General features: G+C 38.4%; 1 protein-coding gene across 1 annotated transcript; it reads left to right on the top strand.

Annotated features, from left to right (window-relative positions):
* On the top strand, window positions 1-27,224 carry RAB40B (RAB40B, member RAS oncogene family). The gene is made up of 6 exons (XM_074847537.1): window positions 1-591; window positions 21,960-22,020; window positions 23,959-24,019; window positions 24,895-24,972; window positions 25,458-25,680; window positions 26,088-27,224. Exons 1-6 carry the CDS (start codon window positions 450-452, stop codon window positions 26,357-26,359), a joined length of 837 nt encoding a protein of 278 aa, XP_074703638.1. The 5' UTR covers window positions 1-449; the 3' UTR covers window positions 26,360-27,224.

Genomic DNA, 27,224 nt, shown 5'->3' with positions numbered 1-27,224 from the left:
GCGCGAGGCGGCGGCGCGCTGACAGCCCGCGCTCGGGGCGGCAGGTGGCGGAGCGGGACGGGGCTCCCACGGCCGCTCCGCTGCTCCTTCGCGGGCACCTCCCGCGTGGAGCGGGTCGGGCCCTCGGTCGGAAGAGACGGTCGGCTCCGTTTTGTCACAGCACGGCGCGCGCTGCCGCCGTCCCCCGCCGCTGACAGCGCCGTTTCCCGTCGCCGCAGGAGGCGCGCCCCGGGAGCCTGCCCGCTCCGGCCGCTGTGGGGGATGGCGCGGCGGGCACTGCCCCCGCCGCCGTGACGGGACCGCGCCGCTGCCTCGCTCCTGCCCCCCGAGCCCCCCGCGAGCGCCGGGCATGCCGCAGCCTGCCTGCGCCGCTGCCCGCCGCGGTGACCTGGCCCCCCCGGGCCCCGGGATGGGCCGCGGGAGCTGATCGGTCGGGGAGGCCGGGGAGGATGAGCCACGTGGGAAGCCCGGTGAGAGCCTACGATTTCCTGCTGAAATTCCTGCTGGTGGGGGACAGCGACGTGGGCAAGGGGGAGATCCTGGCCAGCCTGCAGGACGGAGCCACCGAGTCGCCCTACGGCTACAACCTGGGTAAGCGGCATCCCCCGGGGTTCCCCCCGCGGCGGGGGGGCGGTTGCCCGCTGCTCCCCGGTCCTCGCCCGCCTGTGCCCAAGCGGCCCCCCCCGCCCCCAGGCTCTCGGGGTCCCGCGCTGAGGCCGTGGCCGCGCGGGAGGCAAAGGCCGCGCTGCGGCGCTGCCAGCTCCCCCCGGCCGGGCCGGCAGGTGAAACCGGCGGCTTCTGCAGCTCCTGTCGGGCTGCGGAGCGCCCGGGTAGCACCAGGGGGGCAGGGGGGCGCAGGCAGAGCCGTGCGGAGCCATGGTTTGCCGTCCCGAGTTTTCAGAAGGGTGGTGGGATTGCTGTCGGGCTACAAAATCCCATGCAGGTGATCCCGTGTGCCAAACTGGCTTTGGAACTCAGGTGGAGGAGAAATGTCTTGATACACAGAATGTATTGATCGAGGTGATAGGATTTGTCTTTCTAAGCAGTTATTTTTCTGTTGTCATCTGCGAGTAAAGGGAATTACTAATAAAAATGTTTTTCTAGTAGAGGATCTTTGTTAAATAGCAAAGGTATTTGCTGTGAAACTCCTTTCGCTGAAAGAGCAGAAAAGGAGATTTTTTTTTCTCCCTTCTTTTCCACTCTCATATTCTCAATATAAGAAGAGTAGCCCTTTAAGATCAAGGTTCATGTTTGTAGTATGTTCTTTCACTTAAGCTTTTTAAAGGGCAAGACTGAAGAGCCTCATCCATGCCAGATATATTCTGTCTGCAGAACAGGAAGTTGTGAACATTGCAGACTGGTTAAAAAATAAGCTAATGGCTCAGGGAAAGGGGGATTTCTATTTTCCCTCCCTCCCATCCTTTTCTATCCACTCCCCAATCTTGTTTGCCTAGAACATACTCTAGTTTCGCTTCTTTTTTTTCCCTCATGCAAATCTATCATGTGGCATATTAAAAAGCAAATTATCTTGTCAAATTACCTATTGCTTTAATTTACTGCCAGTCTGTGACTAGTTAATTCCCTGGAAGGCTTCACATTGACTTAGGATCTGTTATTATGTTGAGTTCATAGTACTGATTCACAGCAAAGAACTGGAGGGAGGGAGGAGAGTTCTCTGTGCCACTGCTTATGAGTCAGACTGTACCTTGAAGGTATCAATGTACATTTTAAGATGTTTGCTTAATAATTTTCCTGAATTATTCCTTGGGGTGTTGCAGTGTGTTTGCTCTTCGTGCTCTTCAGGTGGTTGAAGAAAAGTGACGGGAGGCTTGGGGAGAGTGTGCCTAGTCTGGCTCTGTTCTGTACACACAATCTAGTTTATAAACTCTTACGCTGAAGGAGCACTTTAGTCTCCAATGTGTCTTGACATAACTGAGAGAAGATTTGACCAGCTCCTGAGCTCATCAGTCTTACTTCAGACTTACCCATGTAAACCTTGTGATGCTTGTGGTTTCGCTCTTAAAAATATTTAAATTGTGTGGCTAACACTATAACTCTGTGAATAGGTATCTTGACAGCCAACAAATACGAATATTCTTTTAGAGTTATTTTGGAAATACTTAACATGCAGCTTGGAAATTCTTCATCGCTACGAATAACTTCAAAATGTATACATACAGGGTTGTAAGTTTTATGTGCTATTTCATGGATTGTAGTCTCTTCACCAGGATATTTACCCACCTGAACTATACAAGGTTAGGCAAATATGGTAATTCCAGACCTCACAAACTCTGTTATGCAAACGTCACTGTTTCACAGAGACTGAAAGAAGTTCTTAGCCCCGAGAAGATGAGTGTGTCTGAAGAGAGGGATAAGACTTACAAGAGGACGGCAGATATAACAGATGGCATGGTAGTAAAATGTGGAAGGAATATAATCTGATTTCTAATTTTATGCAACTAGTGTCATAACTAAGAATTTTTGTACAGACTGAGCCTCAGTGTTTACACAATCGTAGTATCCTGCTTAGTCTCACTTAAGGAAGGATTTTAACTGTGCAAGTTCATAAAAAATATTTTCTCACTCTTCAATTTATAATGTTCTTGAATGCATCAACTTTGAAATACTGTTGAACACTGCGTGTAAGCTGCCCAGTTTCTTTGGTGGTCTGTATCCGATATCCCTTCTCTGCCTGTATGCCCTCAGCCTTTCCTACATCATTTGAGCATGGCTGCATAGGATGCAGCTGTGAGGAATCTGTGAAGGCTCAGGGACTATGAAAATAGAGATGCAGGGACAGGGATAGAGCTAAACATCTGGTTGGTAGTATGACTCATTTTCTAATTTAACTTGATTAAAAAGCTCAATAAACACTGACTTTTTCACCATTTTCAAGTCAGTAGTTAACTGTTAGAATCTACCACTTTCAGCCAGGTCTCTGAATTGGAAAGAGAAAGTCTAGTGGTAAGATAGATTCTGTCAAAGTGTGCCACATGTATAAGCTTTGAAATGACATAACTGTTGTGGAGCTTGGTGAAAGGGAATAGCTTTGAGACTGGGTTTCAGCAAGGACAGCAGTGCATTAGAGTTGAGGAAGGAGAAGTTAGAATTTAGCCTTGGTGTAGGATTCATTCTTGTGCTAAACAACAGGAGGTATTGCTAAGATGCACTGTAGTGCTCTAAGAAGTAGAGACACAGATTACTTACAAGGAAGTATAAGGAAGGACAAGGTGTTGAACAGAGTGTGACCCCTTCTTTGGGAAGGAGGAGAATCTAAATGAGCTCCATGGGATATTGAGAGGTGGAAGAAAGGCTGAGTGAGGATGGACTCATCAGCAAAGAAGGATCAAGGAGCTTTTGGTTGGTTGTTGTTTTCAGCAGTATCAAAGACAGTTAAGCAGACAAGAAGAATGAAGGTAAAATAAAACCTTGAGATGACTAGAACAGTGTGGGGGGTGTAGTGTGGTTTTTTTGGGGGGTTTTTGGGTGGTGTTTTTTAGCCATCAGATTCCTGAAGGCTTTATGTGCAGCTATGTAACTGTCTCAACTCTATGGGCTCAAACTTTAACTGTATAAACCACAAATTAGTTTTTCACAGGGACTTTCTTAACTATTCAAAAATAAATCTGCCATCTTTCTCATTCCCAGGAAAATGTGGCAGTCATATGTCTTACTATTTTTTGTCAGTACACAAAAATGATACAAAATCTGGAGATGGGAAGGAAAGCCAGAATTGTCTGATCAGTCAAGTCCCTGCAAGCTGCTGCTGGTCCACAAGCCGTGGTTTGAAAGCATTTGGCATAGTTCAGCTATTAAGGAGTACAATCTCATGGTCTCTGAATTTTTCTTAATGACCAAAGGGCTCTGGGTTGGAAAGAAGGAAGGGAAAAATCTTTATTAACATAACAAAATAAGGACTGCCATGGAAGATGCATTGGTGATTCACAGAGATAATTTAGAAAGCAGTTATCCTGGAGATGGGCAGGTAGGCAGTTACCTAACAAGTAACCTAACTGTAACCTGCCTTTACAGTTCTCCCACATGTTGCTCTAAACTGAAATTACAATGGATTGGACACACTTGGTCTCTAACCTGGTAGGAAAAACTGCACAAAAATGATCTTAGAGAGCTGCAGAAACTTTGCTTTGTTAATTTCTGATCAGAATAAATTCAGAGGAAATAATTGCTTCTAGACTAGAACGTAATACCTTAGATGTGCTGTCACTAGGTAGACAAATATTTTGATGTTTTGCACTAATAGATTTTCATTCAGCTGGATTCTGGTTTTGCTTTCATACTAACATATGCTTGTAGTGTGATTGCTTGACACAGGGACTGAAAGGAACGATTGTTCAGACCTGTGTACTCCTACTTCTTTTCTTGCAGGAACATCAGGTTTAAACAGACAAATTGTCTCTCATCCATTCTCACCTAGCAACCTCCTTATATCCTCTTAAGTTTATACCACAGTTGTTTGTTGTCCCATAAATTCCATCTGCACTTAGATTGAGAACTTCACTGGGGTATTGGTTGCCTTAGCTGAATGCTCAAAAAGATCCTGGTGTGTAATAGTTGTGGGTGTTAATGAGTGGTTGTCTTGATTACTAAATGGTTAGAACACAGGCCTGGAGCTTGGATGGCCCAACCTCAAACAGACCTTACAGGGAGAGCTGGATTACCCTTATACATAGGGAGCATTTAGACTGGGATAGTGGTCAGCTGCTTGCATCCCAGCAAACAAACGTATAGTTTATGGTGTCTCTTCCTTGGTAACTTAATACACAGATCAAAACCATTTTTTGGTGTAAAGAGGAGGGAATGGGCCCTAACTAAAATATGGAAACAAAAGGAAATATTGTTACCATGAGAAATTAAAAGACTTAGATTTGTGAGCTGATTGTTGTTTCCTCCCCTCACCCCCAACAAGACCAAATGCAGAATTAATGGAGGTAGAAGTCTTACCACAAAGGTTTGGTGTTAAGCTTCTCTGTTCCGTCTTCATTAAACTGCGTTTTGAAAATGTTACTTGGCTGAAAGGAAGGGGAAATAAAATTGTTTTGTTTTTCTACTAGTATAATAATGAATAGGGATGCTTATCACGGACTTATTTTAAAGCCACTACATTTTCCTAAACACAACGTGATCTATAGAAACTAATGGCAACATCATTAAATTTCTATGTTTCTTTGCACATAACACCAGCTTTTAGGGACAATCTTCAGTCATTCTATCAGGATTTCTCCAGCAGAAGCGTTATTTAAAGTTGCTGAGCACCGGTGTCTATGAGTAAATAAACACCTTTTGAGGTTAATTATACTTCCCTATAAATAGACTAGACTTTATCTCGTAGCACAAGGAGAGCAAAAATTGATCACTCTTAGCTGCCATGAAGTAACTTTTCTTAGAAGGTTGAACAGGCATGAATCTTTTTCCCCTTTGAATTTTGTTAAAATCCAGTTGTATGCCCATTGATCTCAGTTTTAAAAGGATTTAAACTTGATTCTTGTACAAGGAAAAGCAGGTGAGGTTTGATTTCACATGCCAAGTTTAAGTGCCTAGAAGACATCTAGTATCTTATCTCATTACTGTAGGCTTCTGTGGCATTGATGGAAAGAAATAGTTGCTTGAAATAGGGCATCTAACCTATTTTGGGCTGAGTCTGTAAAGCAGTAATAGGTCCTACTCTAAATATGTTAGTTATGACTGCCCCTTTAATGTTTATCTTACAAGAGCTGTGCTTACTGCTGAAAGATGACATTAATTTTAAATTGTATTATATACTGCATGTGAAGAAAGTTCCGTAAACAGAAATTGCTACCCGCTCTGTACTTGCTCTTCCCCTTTCACTGTGTTTAAAAGAGAAGAATTGAAATTATTTCCCCCTTTTCCACCATCTATAACTGCATTTTGTCTCTTCCAGGTGATAACACTGTGGAGTAGCAATTCTTCTTAATAGGCAGTCAGTTATGGGAGGCATATGTTAGCTGAAAATGTGGATCCTGGTTTGACCTGATTCCCTTTATTCTTGCCTTACTTATGACAGATAGTTTCCATCCTATTGAAAAAAAAAAAAAAAAGTACTTATGATCTAACTCACATTGGCTTTGCTCTTTGCTTCCATTCGTGTGCCCTTCCCCCATCCCCAAATCTCAAGTTTGGAGTCTCATGCTAAGAATTGCCCACCTTGTGAGACCAGTACATCATGTTTTCTTCTCAGATACATGGCAGCATACCCGACTGACGCGTTTTTTTACCTCTTTTTCCACATTCTTGTGGAAAAGTGTAGTGTTTCCTGTGATGGTCAGGTCAATCGGTCAATGTTGGTTTCTGTATTTGTTAGCTGATCTTACACATCTGTCGAAAAAATTAATATTTACGTCACTTGATTTAATGGAACAATAGAAATCCTAGACCTCCTTGGCAGTGTATGGTTTTTCATATGTTTCTTCAAACCTTTCATAAAAATTGCTTTATTGCATACTTTGTTCTACTTGGCCATTTTTCTTTGGTTTAATATATTAATAATATTTATTTGTTTTGATATTGCAACTCAAGTGTCATGCACTCGTATCCATCTCATGGACAAAAAGTGTTACTGTCTTACAATTTCATGAAGGTCAGAAGCTGGGTCATCTTACAGTGAGGTTTTGAAGCCCACTTAATCCAATAGGCTTGAGTTAGTTCTCTTAGCTGGCTCCTCACCCAACCATATTGGAGGGAAAAAAATCAAAACTGTGTGTGCATGCACATATTCAAACCAGATATATGTACCTTGTTCTTTTCCAATAACTGGCTTTTATGTTACTTAGCAAGGCCTATTCAACAACAAAACACCAGACAAAGAAACACCTACATTTTGATCAAGCATATTATTGTACAGTTTCAGAACGAAGAAGCTTTGAAATCTTAACATCGTGAGAATGTTCTTCAGATTCCTGCCTAACACCAACCTGCACACACTTGCCTGAATTTGATATCTGCTATTGCTACAAGTAATACTTTAGATTGTTGTGGCAAAAGAGACTACAGCAATAGCTTACTTGCTTTTTTGTCTTTCTCATGCACATGCATTCAGTTGCACTATGTGCTGCCTGTCTCGGTTTCCCTTGGGCTACGGGTGGTTTTTTCCCCCCTTATTTTTTTCATAGATATGAGGGAGTGGGAAAGTGACTAAAACCAAAATTACTGTGGGGCTCCCAGACAGGTGTGCAACATGAAAGACAAAGTCCAGGCTATTTTGAAAAGTGGTCAGACTTCAAGGTAATTGAGTCCTTTTAAGCTGCTTTGGCCTAACCAAAATTGAGTTCGCCTGTGCCAGAATTTTTATCCAATACGTTGGTTAAATTACACTTACATATTGCTGTAAATTTGTTTTTGTTCTGGAAGCTAAACAAGAATGGAAAATGGATTTAAGAATAGAACCTGGCTAACTTTAAACCTTTTGTTCATACACCATTTTGTTCAGCTCTTCTGGATTTTGTTTAATATGAGACTGAAAATATGAAACTAATGCAGTATTTGCCCAAAATACTCAACATGGGCTAGTGTTTCTCATGCTGGTTTTTATTTAAGGGTCATCTCAAATGTAATACACCAAACATATTTGGTTTTAGCTTGCTACGCTTTTTTATTCACATCTAAATCTGTTGATATAGTGGAACACATCTGTACAGATAATTTTTCCTTTCTGTTACGTCTTGACGTTGTAATATGGAAGTATGAACTGGGCAAGCTAGGCAGTCAAATACTCCAGTTAAAGCTGCAAGTTCATAAATGAAGCTGTTACAGATCAAACACTGATTTATCAACATATACTGTATATTTAATGTTCAGCCTTTCAGAAGATAAAAATCATCTGTCAGTATTGACTGTAACTTAGTACCTGCTCAGGGCAAAGTCCACAAAAATACTGGTGTTCACAACAGCTGTTTGTTGTGAACACTCTAGTTTGTCACTCAAATCCATGGGAAGTTGAAAACCTAATTACTATGAAGTTAGGATGTCATTTCTGCCCAGGAATGGAGGGGGTTTAAAGGTCAAGCAACTAACCTTGTTCACATCTTCACAGTAGTTTGTGGCATCTAAGAGAGTATCCTCTTTCAGCGGGGGTGGGAAAGCAGAAAAGAGAAAGTATCATCAGTTAACAAGCTGTGCCAAGTGACAAAGTGTGTTGAAGAACAGCTGCCTTAAGGCTTTAATGTAGTACATACCTGCTTTTGATACAATTACATTCTTGTTTGATATATTAATTAGACTGTTACTCTGAATGCATATTGGTAAAAAGAATGTATGTGATGTGTTCAGCTGAGACTTACTGGATCTGATCAGTGATTCTTTACAGGAGGCATGGGTTTTTCGAACCCTATATAAAGGATATAAATCTCTAAGGAAGTGTAATATATTCTGGTTCATATAATGCTCAGACTGGCTGAACCAAATGTCTGAACTGTGCTCAAAGCAAGGTGAGAATCCTTTCTAGGACAGAAAAGTAACTCTCCTCCAACTGGGGAAGGACAGGTAAGACCTAGCAGTGAAAACACCCTTACATGCATAAGAAATATTTCTGTCAAGTCAGTACTTTTTTTTGCTGTGCTGTAGGCATATAAACAGTGAAGATTAAGTATTTTGGAATCATGCATGTTGTCAGAAGCAGGGAAAACTATTTATTGTTCATGAGATGTATTCTTGTGCTAAGCCAAAAGCCAATATAACAGCTTTGCTGTTTGTTGCGTGGGATTTGCCATTGAAGTGCTGATATGAAAGCACTGTGTGAAGTCAACAAGTAGTGTCAGAAGATGGAGGTGATTAAGCAATAGCTGGTGAGCATGGGGCAGCTAGAAGAGCCAAGGCTGTTACTTTAGAGTTATCTTGGACATTAAAATTATTTGTACAATGTTGGATTTCAAAGTAGAAATTCGTAGTTTAATATACAGCAATGGAGTAACTATGATGAGAATTTCTGGAATAGAGATTTCCATGTGTTTTGAAAACTAACTGACTTCTAAGTTAAGAACATAAGAAGTGTCATCTTGAGCTCGTTTAGCCTAGCACTCTGTTAAAATTGGTGAGAGACCCTATTTAGGAAGAACATGCAAACCTATCTGCTTTCTGAGGTCTGCTTCCCTCATGTGCCTGCCAACCTTCCTAATCCAATATTTGGAGACTTAGAATTCTTTTCAGCTACTTCATTTACGGAAATGGGTAATCTGTGTGCTCTTTTTTAATTAAAATTACAGCTGCAGCTTTCTATGACTTTTTTTCTTAATTTATATAAAGAAACCATTTGGCTATGCATTTATTTTATGCTAAAGTAAGTGGGATTCTGTGACCCTCTTAGAAACTTTCAATACCAGTTAGTGTAGACACACCTCTGGACTGCTATGAGCCCTCCAAAAAAATGCAGCTTTAAAAGAAAATGTTTACTGATGCAAAATCAAACTATTTAGAGTTTCCCCCAATAAATTATTTTTGGGTCTGAAGTTCATGTTCATATAACATAAACTCCCAATGCCATAAATGCCTGTTCTAGTTGTGTTTCTTAAAATAGTGCATGTACTATAAGTGTACTTCAGTACACAGAACTTTGGAGAAATGTTTTGTAAAAATACTTTTATTCTTGGATCAGAAGAAGATAACTTATTTATTAAAAAGTCCCAATTATTTGTAATATATGGCTAGTTAAAGTTCTGTGTATGTGCAGATGTAAATATAGAGGAGAATGAACATGTGACAACATTTAAAAGTGAGCTGCAGTCCAAGAGTGACACGCTTGCACTAGATGAATTGCAGCTGATCTTTCACACTTTCAAATGCAGTCCAGTCACTTGTATTTAATAACCAGAATTTGTTTACTGTGTGGTGTGTTCCAGGCTTACGATTCAGATTTTTACCTCTTTTATTTTCCCCCAGTTTTTATATTAGGTATGTTGAACACATCTCAGTTAGTAACTCGCTGTTATATTCCTGCCGTTGCTCTCATTTTTCCTCTGGGCTATGACTTCATGCAGAGCCCTACCCTGACCTTACCAACATATGTTTCCTTGTAATCCCACATCAGCAAAGCTGAAATAGCAAAGAATGCTTATGTACCCTGAAAGAATATATTGAAGGAGCAGTCATAAGAGTATTTGAGGACTGTATATTTAACTTGCCTGTTTTTATAGATGTTTGCATGAAACAAACTATTTTTAAAAAACAGTTTAATTAAAGAAAAAGAGTGGTAGAGGTATTTTTAGTCCATAGATTTTGAATTAAAATAATTCATCCCTTCAAAATTTTAGGGATAACGATGTGTTAAGTATCTCCTGTGCCCTTATACTTTGTTTGCAAGCTGACTTTATGCAGTGCCTTAAAATGGAATATTTAAGTGCATGAAATATGAAACTGCCAGCTGGAAAACCCAGAAGAGACCCAGCAGGTCTGGCAGCCTTTTTAATACTCTCTCTTGACTAGACTGAGGAAAAGAGGCTCGTGTAGCCAATGCATTCAACGGAATGATTGAGTCAGTATACAGAGTCTTGTGCAAAATTTTTAACATGGGTATCTGGATACATGTATTTCTTTTCTAATTGCTTTAGTAATCCCTAGACACAGTGCATGATCTCAGTCAGTCAGGACCCTGTTCTTCTAATCTTTCAGTATGTTTGCTTTGGTAAATATGCTCAGTGAAGTTTGTGTAAAGCACAACCTTGACTGTTCAAACCACTTCTGAATAATGTGGTTTAACTTGAACACATACTTTGTCAAATAGAAGGATGATAAATGGAATTTTAAACAAGTTCATAACCTCTAAACTTTATTTTCTTTTTCCATTCAGACAAGAAACATGGTTCCTTTTAGAATGATGTTAGTCTTGGAGCAAGAAGATTCTAGAGTCCAATAATACATATGGTGTAATAATTTCTCCATATAAATTCTAGGTTTTGTCTCCAAACAGGAATTTAATCCAGTACTGTTTGAGAACTATAGTTTTATAGACAGACTGACTTGTCAATCTATGCTGTATTTGTCTTCAACATCTGCAAGACAGGCTAGTTCAATGCAGAAGACTACATGAAAAGTAATTACATAGTTTTTAAGTAAAGAAGACTGTGCAGTTCTAAACTTAAATGAAGTTTGGCTGCATACTAATGAGTCACCTCTCTGGAGAAGAGAGACCTTTGGGTGGGTAACCTAAGAGCAGCCTCCTGATACCCATGAGAAGATCAGCAAGAGAACATGGTGAGGCTTTGTACATGGTTGGAGGGTAAGAGACAACTGGTGTAAGTTGAAACAAGAGAGGTTCAGAATGCGTAAGAGGAAAAACTTTTGTACCATGAAGACAGTCGAGCTGTGGAACAGGTAGCCCAGAGAGGTCATGCAGTCTCCAGACCTCGTATCTGATCCTGTTTTGAGCAGGAGGTTGATCTGGATGACCTCCTGAGATTGCTCCAACCTGCAATTTCACAGAATCCTAGAATGGTTTAGGTTGGAAGGGACCTTAAAGACCATCTAGTTCCAACCCCCCTGCCACAGGCAGGGACACCTTCCACTAGCCCAGGTTGCCCAAAGCCCCGTCCAACCTGGCCTTGAACCCTTCCAGGGAGGGGGCAGCCACAGCTTCTCTGGGCAACCTGTGCCAGTGTCTCACCACCCTCACAGGGAAGAATTTCTTCCTTATATCTAATCTAAATCTACCCTCTTCCAGTTTAAAGCAATAACCCCTTGTCCTATCCCTATGCCCCCTGATAGAGAGTCCCTCCCCACCTTTCCTGTAGCCCCTTTAAGTACTGGGAGGCTGCTCTAAGGTCTCTCCAGAGCCTTCTCTTCTCCAGGCTGAACCCCCCCAACTCTCTCAGCCTGTCCTCATAAGGGAAGTGATCGTTTGATCCTATTCACCTGGAAACAGTTTATTTGAATTTCTTGGAAAACTGAAACCAACTGAATAATGAATGGAACAAGGGCTTTGTAGGCTTTGTATCAGTTATGTATAGTCTGTCTTTCTCCTTTAAATCCTAATAAAGCTTGTTTGCTAGCATTTTGTGTTAATTTTTTGTCTTGGAAAAGCAGTACAGTTATAACTTTGCCAACTCTTCTGCTGGAATAGCTGGGGAGGAGGAAAGGGGAGAAATGGAAGCATAATCCAAGCCAGACTTAATTTCCTTCATTTTTCTAATGGAAGTATATATACTGAAGATACCTCATGACTTGGGAATTCCTTGAGTTAATGGTAACATTATCTGTAAAGCTCATTTTACTGCAGCATGTGTTTCACTTGGAATTCAAAATTTAAGAAGTGCAGTTGGTCTTCTGTTGCTTGGTTTGGAGATTAGTTTGAAGGCTCTTTCTCTTCAAGTATCTGTGCTTTGGGAATGATGGCTGTATGTTTTCTGGATGGTAGCTTTTAAGCCACAGTAAATTTTCAATAACGGTATGAATTTTGCTCTCTGGCATCTTTAAAGCAAAACTATTGCACTTACACCTACTTCTTGTGAATTCCCACTTTGATCTTCAGTTCATCATAATGACAGAATTCATTACTTGTTCAGATGAAAGAATTATTTTTCAAGTGATCTTTTTTCCTCTTTCAACAAGCAGTGTTTTGTGGGCAAAAAAATACCTGCTTTTTTCTTTTACTACACTTGGTGAAAAATACTGCTGTGACTTCTGGGAGTATTGATGGCATCTTGGAGTAGGCTTTATGGATTGTTTTTTCTAAACCTTGGTTATATCTTGCCATTTATCATAAGTATTACTTGCAATTTCATAATATACACTAAAATGCTTATGAAATTATTCTGATTTTTCTAAGTGTAATGATATATTGATATGCTTAGCTGAAAGTGGTGGTTTAATTCTTTAGTATCATTTACTTGATTTAAAGTCTAGGGAGGGTCTGGAGAGGTTTGCAACTGTTCTCAGTGAGCTTTTAGGCCTATAGCTCAGAATAACAGTGGCTGGATGTCCTTGTGATTCTTCTCATGCCAAGTATTTTTGAACGAGTTTACTGCTAATGAAGTGTCAAGACATAAAAGGTCATTGTTTTCTTTTGGAAAATATTGTAAAATGTGAAATATTGCATCTGTTTTTAATATTTTTACAGTAGGTTTGAAGCTATTCTCCCTTCCAGATTCTGGCCACATTTCAAACCTAGTGTTTAAGATACAAGTAAGGGCAAGTTCTGCGTGGCTGTGTCCCATTTCTTTCTCGGTTTGTAGAATTTTAGAAGATATGTAACCTGCCTTCTGGTCTTTTCCTCATGCACCAGGATGATTTGACACCCACTGTTAAGCTTTATGATAAAAAATTATTATACCAGGAAGATGTCCATGAGCACTGAAAATATTGGACAATCAACTGTTCTATAAAACCTATTCCACTTTTTTGGGGGCAGTTGTCTTAGCCTGGCCAGGCTTCCAGTCATTGTGCTTGCCATTGATATGCAGAGCACCACAGCATAGCTGTTGCTTGGGATAGGTGTGAATCTCAAAGAAGATGAAACAAAGAATCATGTTTGAAACTTTAATTGCAAAGAGCATAGAGGTGGGATTGTGAAAGAGAGGCTGACCTTGAGAGATGATGTTCTGTGAAAATAATCTAACCCAGTTTTTTAGGAAGATCGGATGCTTGTTAACAACATGCCTGTTGTATGCAAAGCAACTCTTCTTGCAATCCAGCTCTTACTTACAGGAACTGATGAACAGCAGCAGTGAGAAGATGGTAGTGTAAAAGAATTTTTTTTTTTTCCCCCTGTACTTATTATAGAGGTTAATTTCTAAATCAAATTCACTGGTGCTAGGTTATGGTTATCTTTACTTTGATATTAAATGGACTAAAAATTGAGGGCAATTCTTTTTATAAAATGCAAATCTTAAGTAGAAAAAAGCTGTTTTAAAATACTGTTGCTGTTTTATAACAATGACTATAAACTGGGAACTTCTTGATGTTACTTTTTCTTTATGTTGAGTTCTGTTGCAAAGAATTTGGAGAGACAAGGAGGGAAATCATAAAGCTAATGTTTGTTGTCTTCTGCCAAGAGTGTGTTCCTTTCCCAGTGTAGGGAACTGAGTGATCCACATTCACTCTTAAATCATCATCTGATGTTACTGGCTTTAAATAACTATAAAAAAACCCCTACCTTTGGCTAATAATTGCTACCAGTCAATAGCAGTCCTATCCCAGTCCATCTCCAGACCTGTCAGTAGTTTTGGGGATCTTGTCTTTTAGTGTGAATTTTCTGGACAGAAGTGTGAGTTGCAGTGCTGTGCATGAGCAGTTGGATTTAGACACAGAATGTAGATGTGCCAGGCACCAGAGGTGTCCTGCGATCACTGATCACCCTGGGCTCCTTGTTTCACTTGATTCTTTTTCCCTGTGGAAAGAAGAGTCAGGAAAAAAACACCTCGCTTGCAAGATTGCTGGCATTGATATATTAGTCTCTTCCCAATTTATTTCAAATTTATTAATAAAATGTGCTGAAATAAAGGAAGAACTTTTTTTGTCAGCAGTGCTATTAATAACATTCCCTTTTCCTGCAGTGCTACTATTTATAAACAATAACATGTTTATATATAGCAGCTTTCATCTGAGGATGCTAGCTGCAACTTGTAGTAAACATTTGAGTTGAGAAGCTTACCGTATGCCTCTGATATCCTTTTCTTTTGCAGTGGAAAAAAGGAAATGATGAACTGAAGTGCATAGTTCCTGCTTCTTCCTGACCTGGGGAATCGGAACAGTTCTCTTTCTTCTTGTAAAATAAATTTCTAAGGGTTTAGACTGTAAAGAGGCTATTTTATTGTTGACAAATATTAAGACAGAGGAGAATGAACTGTGATCTCAGGATCTTCTTTTCCTCTTAATGTGAATGGAAATGGATCATTCACTAGTTTTGATTAAAAGTTCATTATTAGCTGATGTCAAATAGGTTTTTTTCCAAACAGTTGTCTGCCTTGAATGTTTAGTTTCTATTGAGCCATCTTAGCAGAAAAACTGCAAGCTAAGGCATGATTAAAAAACCCCATGTACTTAATAAGTTGTTTGCATGTTCTTTTTGGGGAGGGTATGGATTTAATATGCAAAGTACTGGCTTGTTTACTTACTAGTGCTGGTAGTAAGAGGATGACAGAAACTTACTCAGTTATTCCTTCTGTGCATTAGCAGCCTGACTAATTTTTTGGGGCTTATATAGGTTTTGGAGTCTCAGTTGTTAATTTTGTTTCAGATTAGTATTGGACGTATCCCATAAAGTTGTGTCAAACTTCTTACACCCATACTATTTGCTTTGGTTCTAAGGACAGCAGTCTGGACTAGAGCCAACTAGAAGTGCTCTGAGATCTTCAGATTTTATCCAGGTGCCCTGAAAATTTTGTAACAGTGAAAAGCTTCTGTGTGATGGTTAAAGAGCACTTCCATTTTTTAAATGTAGATTTCTTGTAAACTTAATTCCTTTAAACATTTAAAGGAAAACAGGTGTACTGAAGGATAGATTATGATATTGGCGTGTGTCTGTGGCTATAAGCAAAGCTAAATGTAAAGCTGAGCTTTCTGATACAAATAGCTTCTTTTTAAAAATGGGAAAATTGTCACATCATTGATCTGTGAGACTTTGTAATTGTGGTTTATGGCTGGACTAATGAGGTGAAGAATACAGTCTAGATCTAAAATTTTAGTGTATTTCAATCTGAATATGCAATCTGTGCTTTTCAAACAGATGGCTTTTATTGCAGTAATTAAGTGTGAGGGAAAAGACTGGAATTTGGAAAGCGATGATTATTCTGACATGGCAAGCAGAAGGCAAATATGACTGTCACATAGCCTGACCTTCGTGCTTACATATCAAAAGATATAGTCCAGTTTTACTGCAGTAAAGAGTTTATATCTTTGCAGCATGATGTTGAAAACATGGGGCTTAGTTTTAAAAACTCTTAGTTGAATTTTGAATCAAGAGCATGCTGTGGGTCTGTTTGTTGTGAACAGTAAATGAAGGGAAGTTGTGTCACTTGTCAAATATACTTGAAACAAAAATGTCCTTAAGAGAAACGTTAGACTTTAATTTTAATGTGTATATGAAAAGCTAGATAGCTGAGGAATCTTAAAGTGAGAAGTGATGGGACCACTGAATTCTCATTATACCTATGAGAAAATGGTTTTAATCACTCTGAAACCTAAAACTGTGTTTTTTGAAGTGCAGTCAACATTCTTTGAACCTGAAGGATGTTTTCAGTGGATTTTGTTAAATACAGGCCTGGAATCCCACTGAATATATATATTTGTCTGTAGACACCATTATTGACATAGAAACAGACAGTGGGAAGGAGACATTAGTATGTGTCTGAGATAACTATTATTGAATGGTTAATTTGGACAAACTAAGGGAGTGGATGATTGCTGGAGAAGGTATTTACCACTGAAATCTCTGGGGAAGGCAGTCAGGCCATGGAGGCAGGGAGTTGGAATTTTTTATGAGTAGTATTAATTATTATTTTGAAGTAGTTGGATTCTGTTTTAATTAAATTTGAAAGCTGCTAATCTGACATCAATTATCTACAAGGAACAACATGCCTTGAACTTTAAAGAAAGGACACATCAAGAGGAATAAGTAAAACCAATGAAACTGGTTCTTTTAGTATTTATGAGCTAAAATGTAACGGAGCATCAGGTTCAAAGATGAAGAGTCACATATTCTGTACTTTCTCAGGTATGAAAAGGGTTGGTTTTAGGAGCATTCCTAAGACAAATGTGCCACTGAAGAAAATCTTTCAGTGCTGAATGGGTAAAGCACAGCTCTGAAGAATCTAGTTTTAAAGTTTGTGGTTCTTTTCCCCCTGTTTTTCTTTCTCCCCTCTCCTATAACTTATTAAAGTTGAAACACAGATCCAAAGCAAATGCAGAACAAGCTCCAAACCATTAAAATATTAGGCTAACATCCAATTCCTCTGAAAAATTTCAAGGGACAAATCTGAATTTTACTCTGTCATATTATCAATGGTGGGTCAGTAGTCCATTGCTTCAAATGTTGTTCAAGTCAGTCAGTGTGTTTTTCACTGCTACAAAGCTAAACAACTGGCTGTAGGTCACACTGCAGATCATTGAATCTCAAATATTAAACTGAAAAGATTTTTGGTGTAAATAATGTTACCTTTGGTGGAACATAAAATGAGCAACTTAAATGACTGAAGGATTCTGCTCTAAAGAGACCCATCACAAAACCCAGAAACTTTGATATGCTACTTTAAACTTAAAGAGAAGCAGAAATTCACAGGATACCTTAAAATAATGAGTGTTGACATGAATGCAGGGTGGTCAGTGGAGCATAAGTGGTAGTGTGGTAATGGCTGTGAAGCATCAATGCAGAGAGGATGGCTTCCTGTTTACTGCAGTTGTTACCAAACAGCTGAATGATAACTACCTTCCTGGGTTCAAGAATGTTTCTTTCCAATTTCCATCTGTTAATTTTGTGTTTGAGAAGAACAAAATCTATTACAAATCAATTAGATTTAAGCAATCCAAACCCTTCAGAAAGGATAGTGACTTGTTTCAGGTTCTTTAATTTCAATTTGTGGCTTCAGGTAAATAATTTTTATTAAAAAAGATCCATGGAAGCACTGGGACGCTTTCTGGTTTACTTGGAAGTTTGATTTTTTTTGATTTAGAAGCCTTTTTCTTCCCTTTCTTGTATAGAGATACATTTTAGTTGCATATCCAAACAAAGCTATTCTGTCTTACTAAATGAGTGAATAATGTTCTGGAAGGACATTTGATTTCTAAAACAGCACAATCCACATCTGTTGGTCTCATTGTTACGGTTTCATGCTGTTCCTGATGATTCATGGCAAAAGGCTTTTTGTTTTGATTCTTATCAATGGCAAATGCTAATTGCAGAGGTGTTCAGGTTATATTATCAACTGCTTCTAGCTGCATAACAGCTGAAGAATAAGGAAGTTTCTGAATTCATCTCTTCCTCAAAAATCTTTTGAGAAACCGGTAAGATGCTGTCATAAACGGCAGCTGGTAGTAGTATATTTTTCAGACTTGTCTTGTGCATGTCATGTAATGTAAAATATTACTTTTTCTTATGTGTGAGACTAAACATGAGCGACTTGCAGTAGTTTATGGTCTGTGGTGCAAAGCACTAGTGCCAGGTTTATTCAGCTGTGTATCCTCTAGCTATGCAATACTAATTTTCTATGCTTGGTATGTCTTTTAACAGAATGATGGATCTGTTCACTGTGTGGGATGTGTCAGTGTTGGCTAAACAAAGTCTGTGCCTCTTCATTAACTTTAGATAAACTAGTGGAGGTATTTCACCCCGCGGGAAACATCAGCGGTAGCACAGGATGCTGGAATGAGTTATATAGTGTTATGCAGGGTTTGTTCTACATGTTTTATGTTTTCAAGAATTTCTGAGATGATGAAACTTGTTCTTTCAGTGCACGAACAATTTCAATGTCCTAGACTGTTCAGTGTCCCAAGGCTTTGTCTATAGGTTTGGGGGCGGGGTGTTAATTATTATTATTATTTATTTTAACTTATGGTTTGTAGATTTGACTATTTCCTAATGTGGCCAGAGAACTGGAACACTTTGGCCAATAAATGAAAATAAGTTTCCCAAAACTGATGGTAATATATTGGGGTTTTTTGTGTGTGTGTGTGTCCTTCCAAATGTACAGATAAGAGCCAGAATTAAAGGCAGAAGATGCTTCAATTGACACTTCTGCAGTGAGCTAAAAGCTTGAAATGCCTGTTTTGTTGTCCTTGGCCTTTCAGCTCGATGCTTATCTGAGAACTGTGAAGTTGGCATGGCACTGGACCAGTCTCTGATTTGAGTTGGAACGATCAGAAGAATTTAACTCCCTCTCTTTGCTGCCAGGCTAGAAGGAGCTGTGTCAAGAGATTTTTTTCTCAATATACTCCTACTTGACAATAGGACGTATTCATTGGTTTGTAAAAGTGGGAGTAGCAAAGCTGTATGTCGATTTGACTCGTGAACTATCCTGAAGGCAATAGAAATGAAGTGGTATCTTTGAAATACATTTCCTAATAACGTGTGACTTAGCATCACAGTGCCTGTATCTTCCTGATCTTCTTACCTGGCCTTCATATCACAGCCAGACTGCTTCTTAAGCTTGATTTCTATCATCTCTCTGGTCATTGCTAGTATCTTCCTTGCCAGGATCTTGGTAACAGGCAATTCCTCTTGGCTTCTCATTCTTAAGAAATCTCAGAACTGCAGATACCCATTTCTGTAGGGCTATGGCAAGGTGGCTTACTCCTCTGTTGCTCTTGGCTTTCAAATTGGGCAGATGTTCAGCAGTTGCTACTGCTGCTAGAAATGACATAAACCATGTGACAAGTCAAATCAATTCATAGATTAAAATATTTTTAGTTAATAGTACTGCAGTGCAACTATCCTTCAAAAATTGTTGGGTTTAAATCTTTTTCAACTTAGAAAGTTTAAAGCTGGTTTAACTCTACTAATAATATCAGCAAATACAATACAGAAGTAAAAACTATTTGCTAATATTGCTGTGAAAGTTTTTGACCACTAGCTCTTTAATCTGCAAATGTAGATTTTGGCATGCAAGAAGCCAGGAAATTAGGGAAATGAGGTTACTTGTACTAGAGATAAAGAACTTGTTTCACTATATGCTTTAGTATCTATGTTACAATAGGTATCCTACAAAAAAAAAAAAAAGGAATTGATGCTATTGTGCTGTGTAATAAAAGCATTCAGAGTCCTTCAGTGTCTGTTCTGGAGGAGACATTGATGATAGTTGTGTACAAATGAGTTGTCTTGAGACTACAGCCTGTAGATAGCTGCGTTGGGTAATGGTGCACTGATGTCTGGGTAAGAAATGATCCTGATTTGTAACTAGAAGAACATTTTGTGGAGTAATGCATCCATACCTCCTTTTAAAGAGTAGTGTCTTGTGATTATAACTTAGTGAATTCAAGTTTCTGGTTGTTTTCATAAAATAGGCTCAAATTTTGTTTGCCTCAGCATCTTACATGTGACAAGTGCCATCTGAGCAGTTCGGTGTGGTGCGAATTTTAGAAGCAGCACAAATGAAGCATCTCTTTTCTTTGCCTATGGCTACAAGGGGAGCCGACTCAGCTGACAACTGTTACCTTGCAGTACCTCCTGTTTGGTAATTTAACATTTGTTCTTTATTCCAGACCTAGTCTTACAATCTCCTTTCCTTGTGGAAAAGGAGGTGGGCAAGACTTCCTTTTCTGTGTCTCCTTATTTATGCCAGAGGGTTTTAAATCTATTTTGTTTACAAAAATGGAGGTAAATTTGTTGTTTATGTGTCATGCTATGCTATACTTTTTCTTTGAGAGTGTGATATAAGTAATTGATACATTTTCTTATTAAACTTTCAAACTTCTCTTTCCCCTTAAATACAGAAAAAACTATCTTTTTGGTAAGCATTTGTTATGTTTATCAATACGAACATTGATCTATAGGTTAACTTTTTTGTTCAGATGTTGATACCACCCATAATAATGAATCTTACACTTACAGGATCGTCTTCAGCACTGTGTAATCCCTGTTCTTCCAGTAAAGATGTGCTGAAATCTTTAGTAATTAGGGCACTCTTCTGCATGTATTTGTTTTTCCATGTCACTGTATTTTTCTTACCCTCTTGTTCATGCTCAGAAAACAAAGCACGTCTCTCTTTTTCAAGGTACAAGTCTCATTACGTTTCAGTACATTTTTTCAGAGCTAGTTTCCATGCTTTTCAAACTTCATTTTGAGGATTCTGAATAAATGTTCAATTCAAGAAGTTAACTATGACACAGCAAAGAAAACACGAGAAAAATGCATTTACCAGTGAAACTGTGGTGCTTGGCTGCACAGCGTGAATACTGAATGCACACTTTTAAAATAACATTTAATAAAGTAAAAGCTTCTCTTTTAATGTTTATAATTACGGAATTTGTGGATGCAGTACTGAAGCACAGTGTTCATAAGTGATTGACCCTAGCACGGTGGTAGATATTTTCAGGGGTCAGTTGCAGCTACACAACTGCTTCTGATTAGTTTTTCTTAATCTCATTGAAACTAACACACCCGTTTTGCCCAAGAAAACAGTAATGCTAGACTTGAGCTTATTTTTACGTAGTTTAATTGCTTCCTGGGGCATGTTTAGCAGTAAAAAGGTAATATTATGTCGCACTGAAGGTTGTTTGGAAAGACTACAAAAACATGCAATAAAGGTGTGAGCTAAGTTATATGTGTGCATGTGTATACATGTGTAAGTACGTATACTTACAATACATACTTCCCTTAAACACTGCAGTACTTCTTTAGCTCATCTAAAAGAGATACTCTAGCTCAGCCACAAGGTCTGGGCATGTTACGGGAAGGAATAAATGGAACTTGCCTGCGTTCTGCTGGACACTAGCTGCATAGATCTTTGGGACGAAAAGGCTGTTATCAGTAGGAATGGGAAAGGCTGGAAGACAAAAGGGAAGCCACTTCTTGCACCATCCACTGATTTTATATAAGAGGGGGACACATGTATCTGATATAAGAACTGTCTATAAGCCAGAGATTATAAGAAAGGAAAAAATAATAGAGTCAGTAAATCTAGTCAATAGATGAAGAGAACAGCATTTAGTCTACAACGTATGTATGAGAGAAGAGGCAAAAACCTAGTTCTACCTCCTTCTGTTGAAGAGATAAAACACCTTCTCTCTATATAAAGCATATATATTGTCATGATAATGAATAAAACAGAGCATTTATCAGCCTGAAGGGAGCCTGAGACATCTGCTCCAAACAGACCAATCTTAAGTAATATGAAGGGTCTTCATAACTTCATGGGAACCAGTTATTCTTATCCATATGCACTTCATAGAGTACTAATGACAAATACCTTTTTTTAAGGTCAGCTTCTTTGAAATCTGTAACTGTCTGTGTGTGTATTGTACACCTGCAAGCTGCTCTAAGACTTGCATGACTGTCTTCCCCACAGGTATAGATTATAAGACTACAACAATTCTTCTGGATGGCCGACGAATCAAGCTACAGCTCTGGTAAGTGTGTGGCTTCACCTTTCCTCATAATTTATATTTCAGAGACACAAAAATGCAACTCTTCAGGGCAGGAGTTCTTCCTTGTGATTCAGAAATACTTAGTCAACTGAGGAAGAGTGAGCCAGGCAGATAGCTTTTTGAGTAAGTCATGCTTTCTCTTTACCTCCATTTTGCATCTATTTCGTGTAAAATGAGGGACCCTATAGTTTCTCTATGAGAGAGATGCATAACAAATGCAGAAGAAAGGCATAAAAGATTACAAGTGTCTTCAAGACAGATTCAAAGTGCCTTCAAAGTTTATAAAATATACTGGTAATGAGAATCATGAAAGTACTTAGAAAGCATACAGTGATTGGATAGCAACATCCTTTTGCTCAATTTATTAGTAGTAATGGTTGACTGAATAACCACAGTATTATTATAAAAAAAAAAGCGGCATTATTGCTCATATAATTTAATTTATATCCAATCTAATGTGATTTGATATTTACAAAAACATGTTGAGAACAAATAAAATTATGACAAATGTTTTTCCTGTAGGGTCAAATATTTGGTCTGTCAGGGAGCTTTTGTGTTAAGGTTGTTTGAAGATGGCCATCTTCTGGTTCATTTAGAAATACTCAGCAAGTGATACAACTTGAAAAATGCAGCAACGTTGCTGCCTCTTAAATACACTGTTTTCCTCTTTCCCTAGACTGGTGGCATAAAAGAGGGAGAAGTAAGGTCAGTGCAGGACAAGAAAGAGATGGACTGTGATTTCTCAGGAACCATAATGTAGATAAATCAGAGAAACAGGTTCTAGGAACAAGCAGTGTTCAGATAGAGTAGAGAATTGAAGGTGAAAATGAATTATTATATCCTTTTCCCTCCTAGAAAGAGACAATTCTGTGTCATTTCCATCTTTAACATTGATTTTGGTGTTTACTTTTCTTTGAGACTTTTTTTAATTACTGAAGTTAAATGCCTGTGTGTCAAAGCAAAGTTATGTTTAATTTATTCTTCACTGGTTGTTTTTGCCTTTATGATTTTCAAAATATGTTTCAAATGTTAAATGCAATGATGAATAATAGTACTCTGCCATATGGTATCTTCATTACTTGATATTTTGTTCACCTAGTTTCTTTTTCTTCTTCTGTCTTCCACTTTATATAGCTTAGCAAAGATACCACATAAAGCTTATCTGAGAATTAGCCAGGAAGGAGATGTTTTCATTCTTTTTGTCAAGGGCAAGGATGTTCTTTGGACTCCTTAAAATAACAGATTGGAAATGTTTCTGCAGTTGACCATATACAGAAATATGTGCCTTGCATTTGAAGATCTGTAATCTACCTCAAAAAGTCTTTATGGAATTTTGCTTCTTATGTTCTTCACTATAAATTTGATTTTGGTTCCAAACACTTTATGCAGTGATTTTTTTTTTTTTTTTTAATTTTCTTTTTTGTTCGTGCTTTTCTGAAAATCTGTGCTGTCTGTGACTCCTGTAGGGATGACTTCATTATACTAGACTCATGATGAACTATTGCTGCTGTAATTAAGAATTTACTGTTTTTCCATTAGTTTCCTTGGGGATAGCTATTGTTTCCTTCTACTTTTGCTGTGAAAATAGAATCTCTCTTCAAGCTGAACTAAATGCAAAGTCTAGCCGCATACGTACACTTGAGTAATAGCGTTTGTTTTCCAAGGGCAATCGCAAGAGTAAAGTTTGAAGTTCTCATCCTCTTATCCTGAGAAATCTGAGAAATGTAGAGGAAAGGGCAGAGTGCCAGTGGGGAAAAACTGCTGAGAACGAGAGCAGCTCTTATGCGTTAGTGACTGCTACTGTATGACTAATGGCAGAAGAGCTGATACTGATCAGTACAGATGAGTTAATCTAGTTGAACACTTAATTTAGGAGGCCACCTACATCTTCTAAAAATATATATGATTTATTTTGTTTAGGGATACATCAGGGCAAGGGAGATTCTGCACCATATTTCGGTCTTACTCAAGAGGTGCTCAGGTAAGCAAAGTACAACTTTCTCACTGATGAGTAACGGTGGTTGGATGAATGAAAGCAGAATTAGCAAACCATCGTGATGGCTTTTATAGCTCACTTGTAGATGACATCCAGATTCAGTAATAGCAGGCTGCAAATAACATGAAACGTGAGAAATAACTAGGAGCAGGATTTTCTTTTGAGGAGGGGAAATCTATGAGATTAAAGTTGAATCAGGATAAAATACAGTGATACATATTCTTATGCCTTCTTGTAGGTTACCTGAACAACTTAGCATGTTATCTTACTTTGATCATGTGAAAGCAATGCTAATACTACTTTTTAAAACTGTGTGCCAAGTAAGAGAAATTGATAGCATAAAACTGTCAAGAGTGATGTGAAAAATACAAACACAGTCTATAATGTGATGAAATGTAATGGCTTAAAAGGAAATAACTTACTTTAAAAAGACACACTCAAAGTCACTATATCTTCAGACTCTAAAGTATTGCCATAATTCATGACATTTATTGGTTCTGACGAGTTGCATCTGTTATGTGCCAGAATTGCACTGAGCATTGAATCTTCAAGTTACTGAATGTGACCAAAAATATTTATTTGCTGTGATGTGTGTATGATCAACCAAATTTGTCTACTATAAAAGGAAATATTTACCAACACATTAGGCCCTAAAACTAAGTCAGGGTTTCTGCCCCTTAGCTGATCTGTAATCTACACAGAGATGGGGCTTGGTTTCACAGGATGCTGAGGTTCTGCCTCCATAGAGAGGTTGCTCAGCATCTTACAAGATTATTTTAGAATTGGAGAATTTACAGATAGTATTCTCTGTGTTGTGTCTCTGTTAAACTTACCATTTTTAATTTTTTTTTTTAATACAGGGAGTAATACTAGTGTATGATATTACAAATCGTTGGTCATTTGATGGAATCAATCGATGGATAAAAGAAATAGATGAGGTAAGGTACAATCCCAGAGAGTCACTAGTCTGTAACAGATGACTAAGACCAACAGCTTATGATATTTTCTACTGTTTTTGCTGGCATTTGCAGGCAGTGCTTACTACAGAGCTTTCCAAGATGCCAAGTTTACAATTTCTTTTTATGTTTATAATTCTAGAAAGTTGGAAACATATCAGCTAAAGTGTCTGAATTCTGTAAAGGTGTTGATGGAAAGCATATGGAGGGCAAAGATTTCATATTGTAGTCCTACTCTTGCTATAGATTTGCCACATCATCTGTGCAAGCCTGTCTTCTCCGAGGAAGGGATGTTTTTAGATCAGAGAATCATGGAATAATTTAAGCTGGAAGGCACCTCTAGAGATCATGTGTTCCAACCTGCCACTTAGTCTTTAAATCTTGAAAAAGCTTTTCTTTGTTTTAATTGAGGGAAGGGCAAAATGGAAGCCAAACTATTAATTTTTTTATTGCTTGTCTTTGCTCAGCATGCTCCTGGCGTACCAAAAATCCTGGTTGGAAATCGCCTTCACTTAGCCTTCAAGCGCCAAGTGTCTACTGAACAAGCACAAGCCTATGCTGAGAGGCTGGGCATGACTTTTTTTGAAGTCAGTCCACTTTGTAATTTCAATATTACAGAGTCCTTTACCGAGCTAGCAAGAATAGTATTGATGAGACATGGAATGGACAGGCTCTGGAGGCCGAACAAAGGTAAGCAATTTACACTGAAAATGTGTAAATTTAGTCCTAGCTAAGGTTTATGGTTCATTAGTATAAAATAATTTTCAGAAACTTTAACCCTGATGCAAAAGCATCAAAAGAGAAGAATCAGGAATCCTGTACAATTTGCTTTCTAAACAGAAAATATGTATCTGCAGGCATAACCTGTTCTGCTTTTGTAGGGAATAACATATCTTTCCTAGAACTTACATGATCAGTCATCTAAGTATTAAGACATAAATAGGAAACTGAAGCAGCAGATATTTTGGGTAATGTGGGAAAGGATGTGGGAGGAGAAATGAGGATTCATCCTGGAAGTACAGAGTGCTGGGTATGCTGCTACCATGTGGCTGACAAAAGCATGCTATTATAATGCGAGTTTTATGTCTGTTTTTAAGTACTGAGTCTGCAAGACCTTTGTTGCCGTGCCATAGTTTCCTGTACCCCCGTGCATCTTGTTGACAAGCTGCCTCTCCCTGTTGCCTTAAGAAGCCATCTCAAATCTTTCTCCATGGCAAATGGCCTTAATGCCAGGATGATGCATGGACGCTCATACTCCCTCACATCCAGCAACATCAGTAAAAGGAACAGCTTAAAGAAAGCTAAAATTATCCGTCCACCACAGAGCCCACCAAAAAACTGTACAAGAAACAGCTGTAAAATTTCTTAAGCTCTCTGTGGGAAAAGGAACCTGGATGGAATCCCTCATGTGAAGTGTTGAACACAAGGACTCCTTGTTTAATGGTTGAGCACCGTCTATGTATGTATCACACTACATAGACAAAAATAAGAAAAATAAGTCTTATTTTAGAGCTTGCTCACTACAGTAATGCTGCTTTGGAATGAATGACATGTTCAGTGCAACTGAAAGGATGTGACATTTTGCTGTTGGATTTTCATACTGCATTTTCATTTCTGATGTGCATGGTGCCATTGTTTTTACTAGTAGATGTGTTTTCATATAGGGGACAATTATCATTATATTCAGTTCTTAATTCCATGAAATCTGGAAAGTGACTTATGTAATTGTATAAAATCCTGTCTTTTTGCAAACTATTCAAAAACATAAAGATGAGTCATCAGTTTGCATATTCAGGCAGAGGTTTTTAAATGCAATGTATTGTATACATTGTTAAATTCAACAAATAGTGTGACAAATTCTAGTAATACTGCAATTGTGCATTTGGATTTTTTTTGTAAAGCTTCCTTGATAACTTTGAAGCACTAACTTAACTAAGCTAAAAATGTATATATAGTTATTATACACATACACAACAAGGTTTTGTCCCATTAGTGTATGTAATAGATTTGATAAAGTTTTTGGTATGTTATTTAATACTTTGGGGAATTAATTTGTGGTTTAAATACTTATTTTTCTGTAAAAAATAAATAAATTACATTTTATACCACTCTACAAGAAAGTTCTAGGAGGAAAATGCCAAAGACACTGTGGTAAAAGGAACATGACTTGAAGAGCTGCTTTATAAGGAAAGAACACTATTTAAAAAATAAATGTTTCTGGAAAAGAAATCCTA

The sequence above is a fragment of the Strix aluco genome, chromosome 21 (genome assembly GCF_031877795.1).
Source record: "Strix aluco isolate bStrAlu1 chromosome 21, bStrAlu1.hap1, whole genome shotgun sequence".
In the NCBI taxonomy this organism is placed as follows: domain Eukaryota; kingdom Metazoa; phylum Chordata; class Aves; order Strigiformes; family Strigidae; genus Strix; species Strix aluco.
The sequence above is the reverse complement of the archived record's forward strand: the minus strand, read 5'-3'. Positions and strand labels throughout refer to the sequence as shown.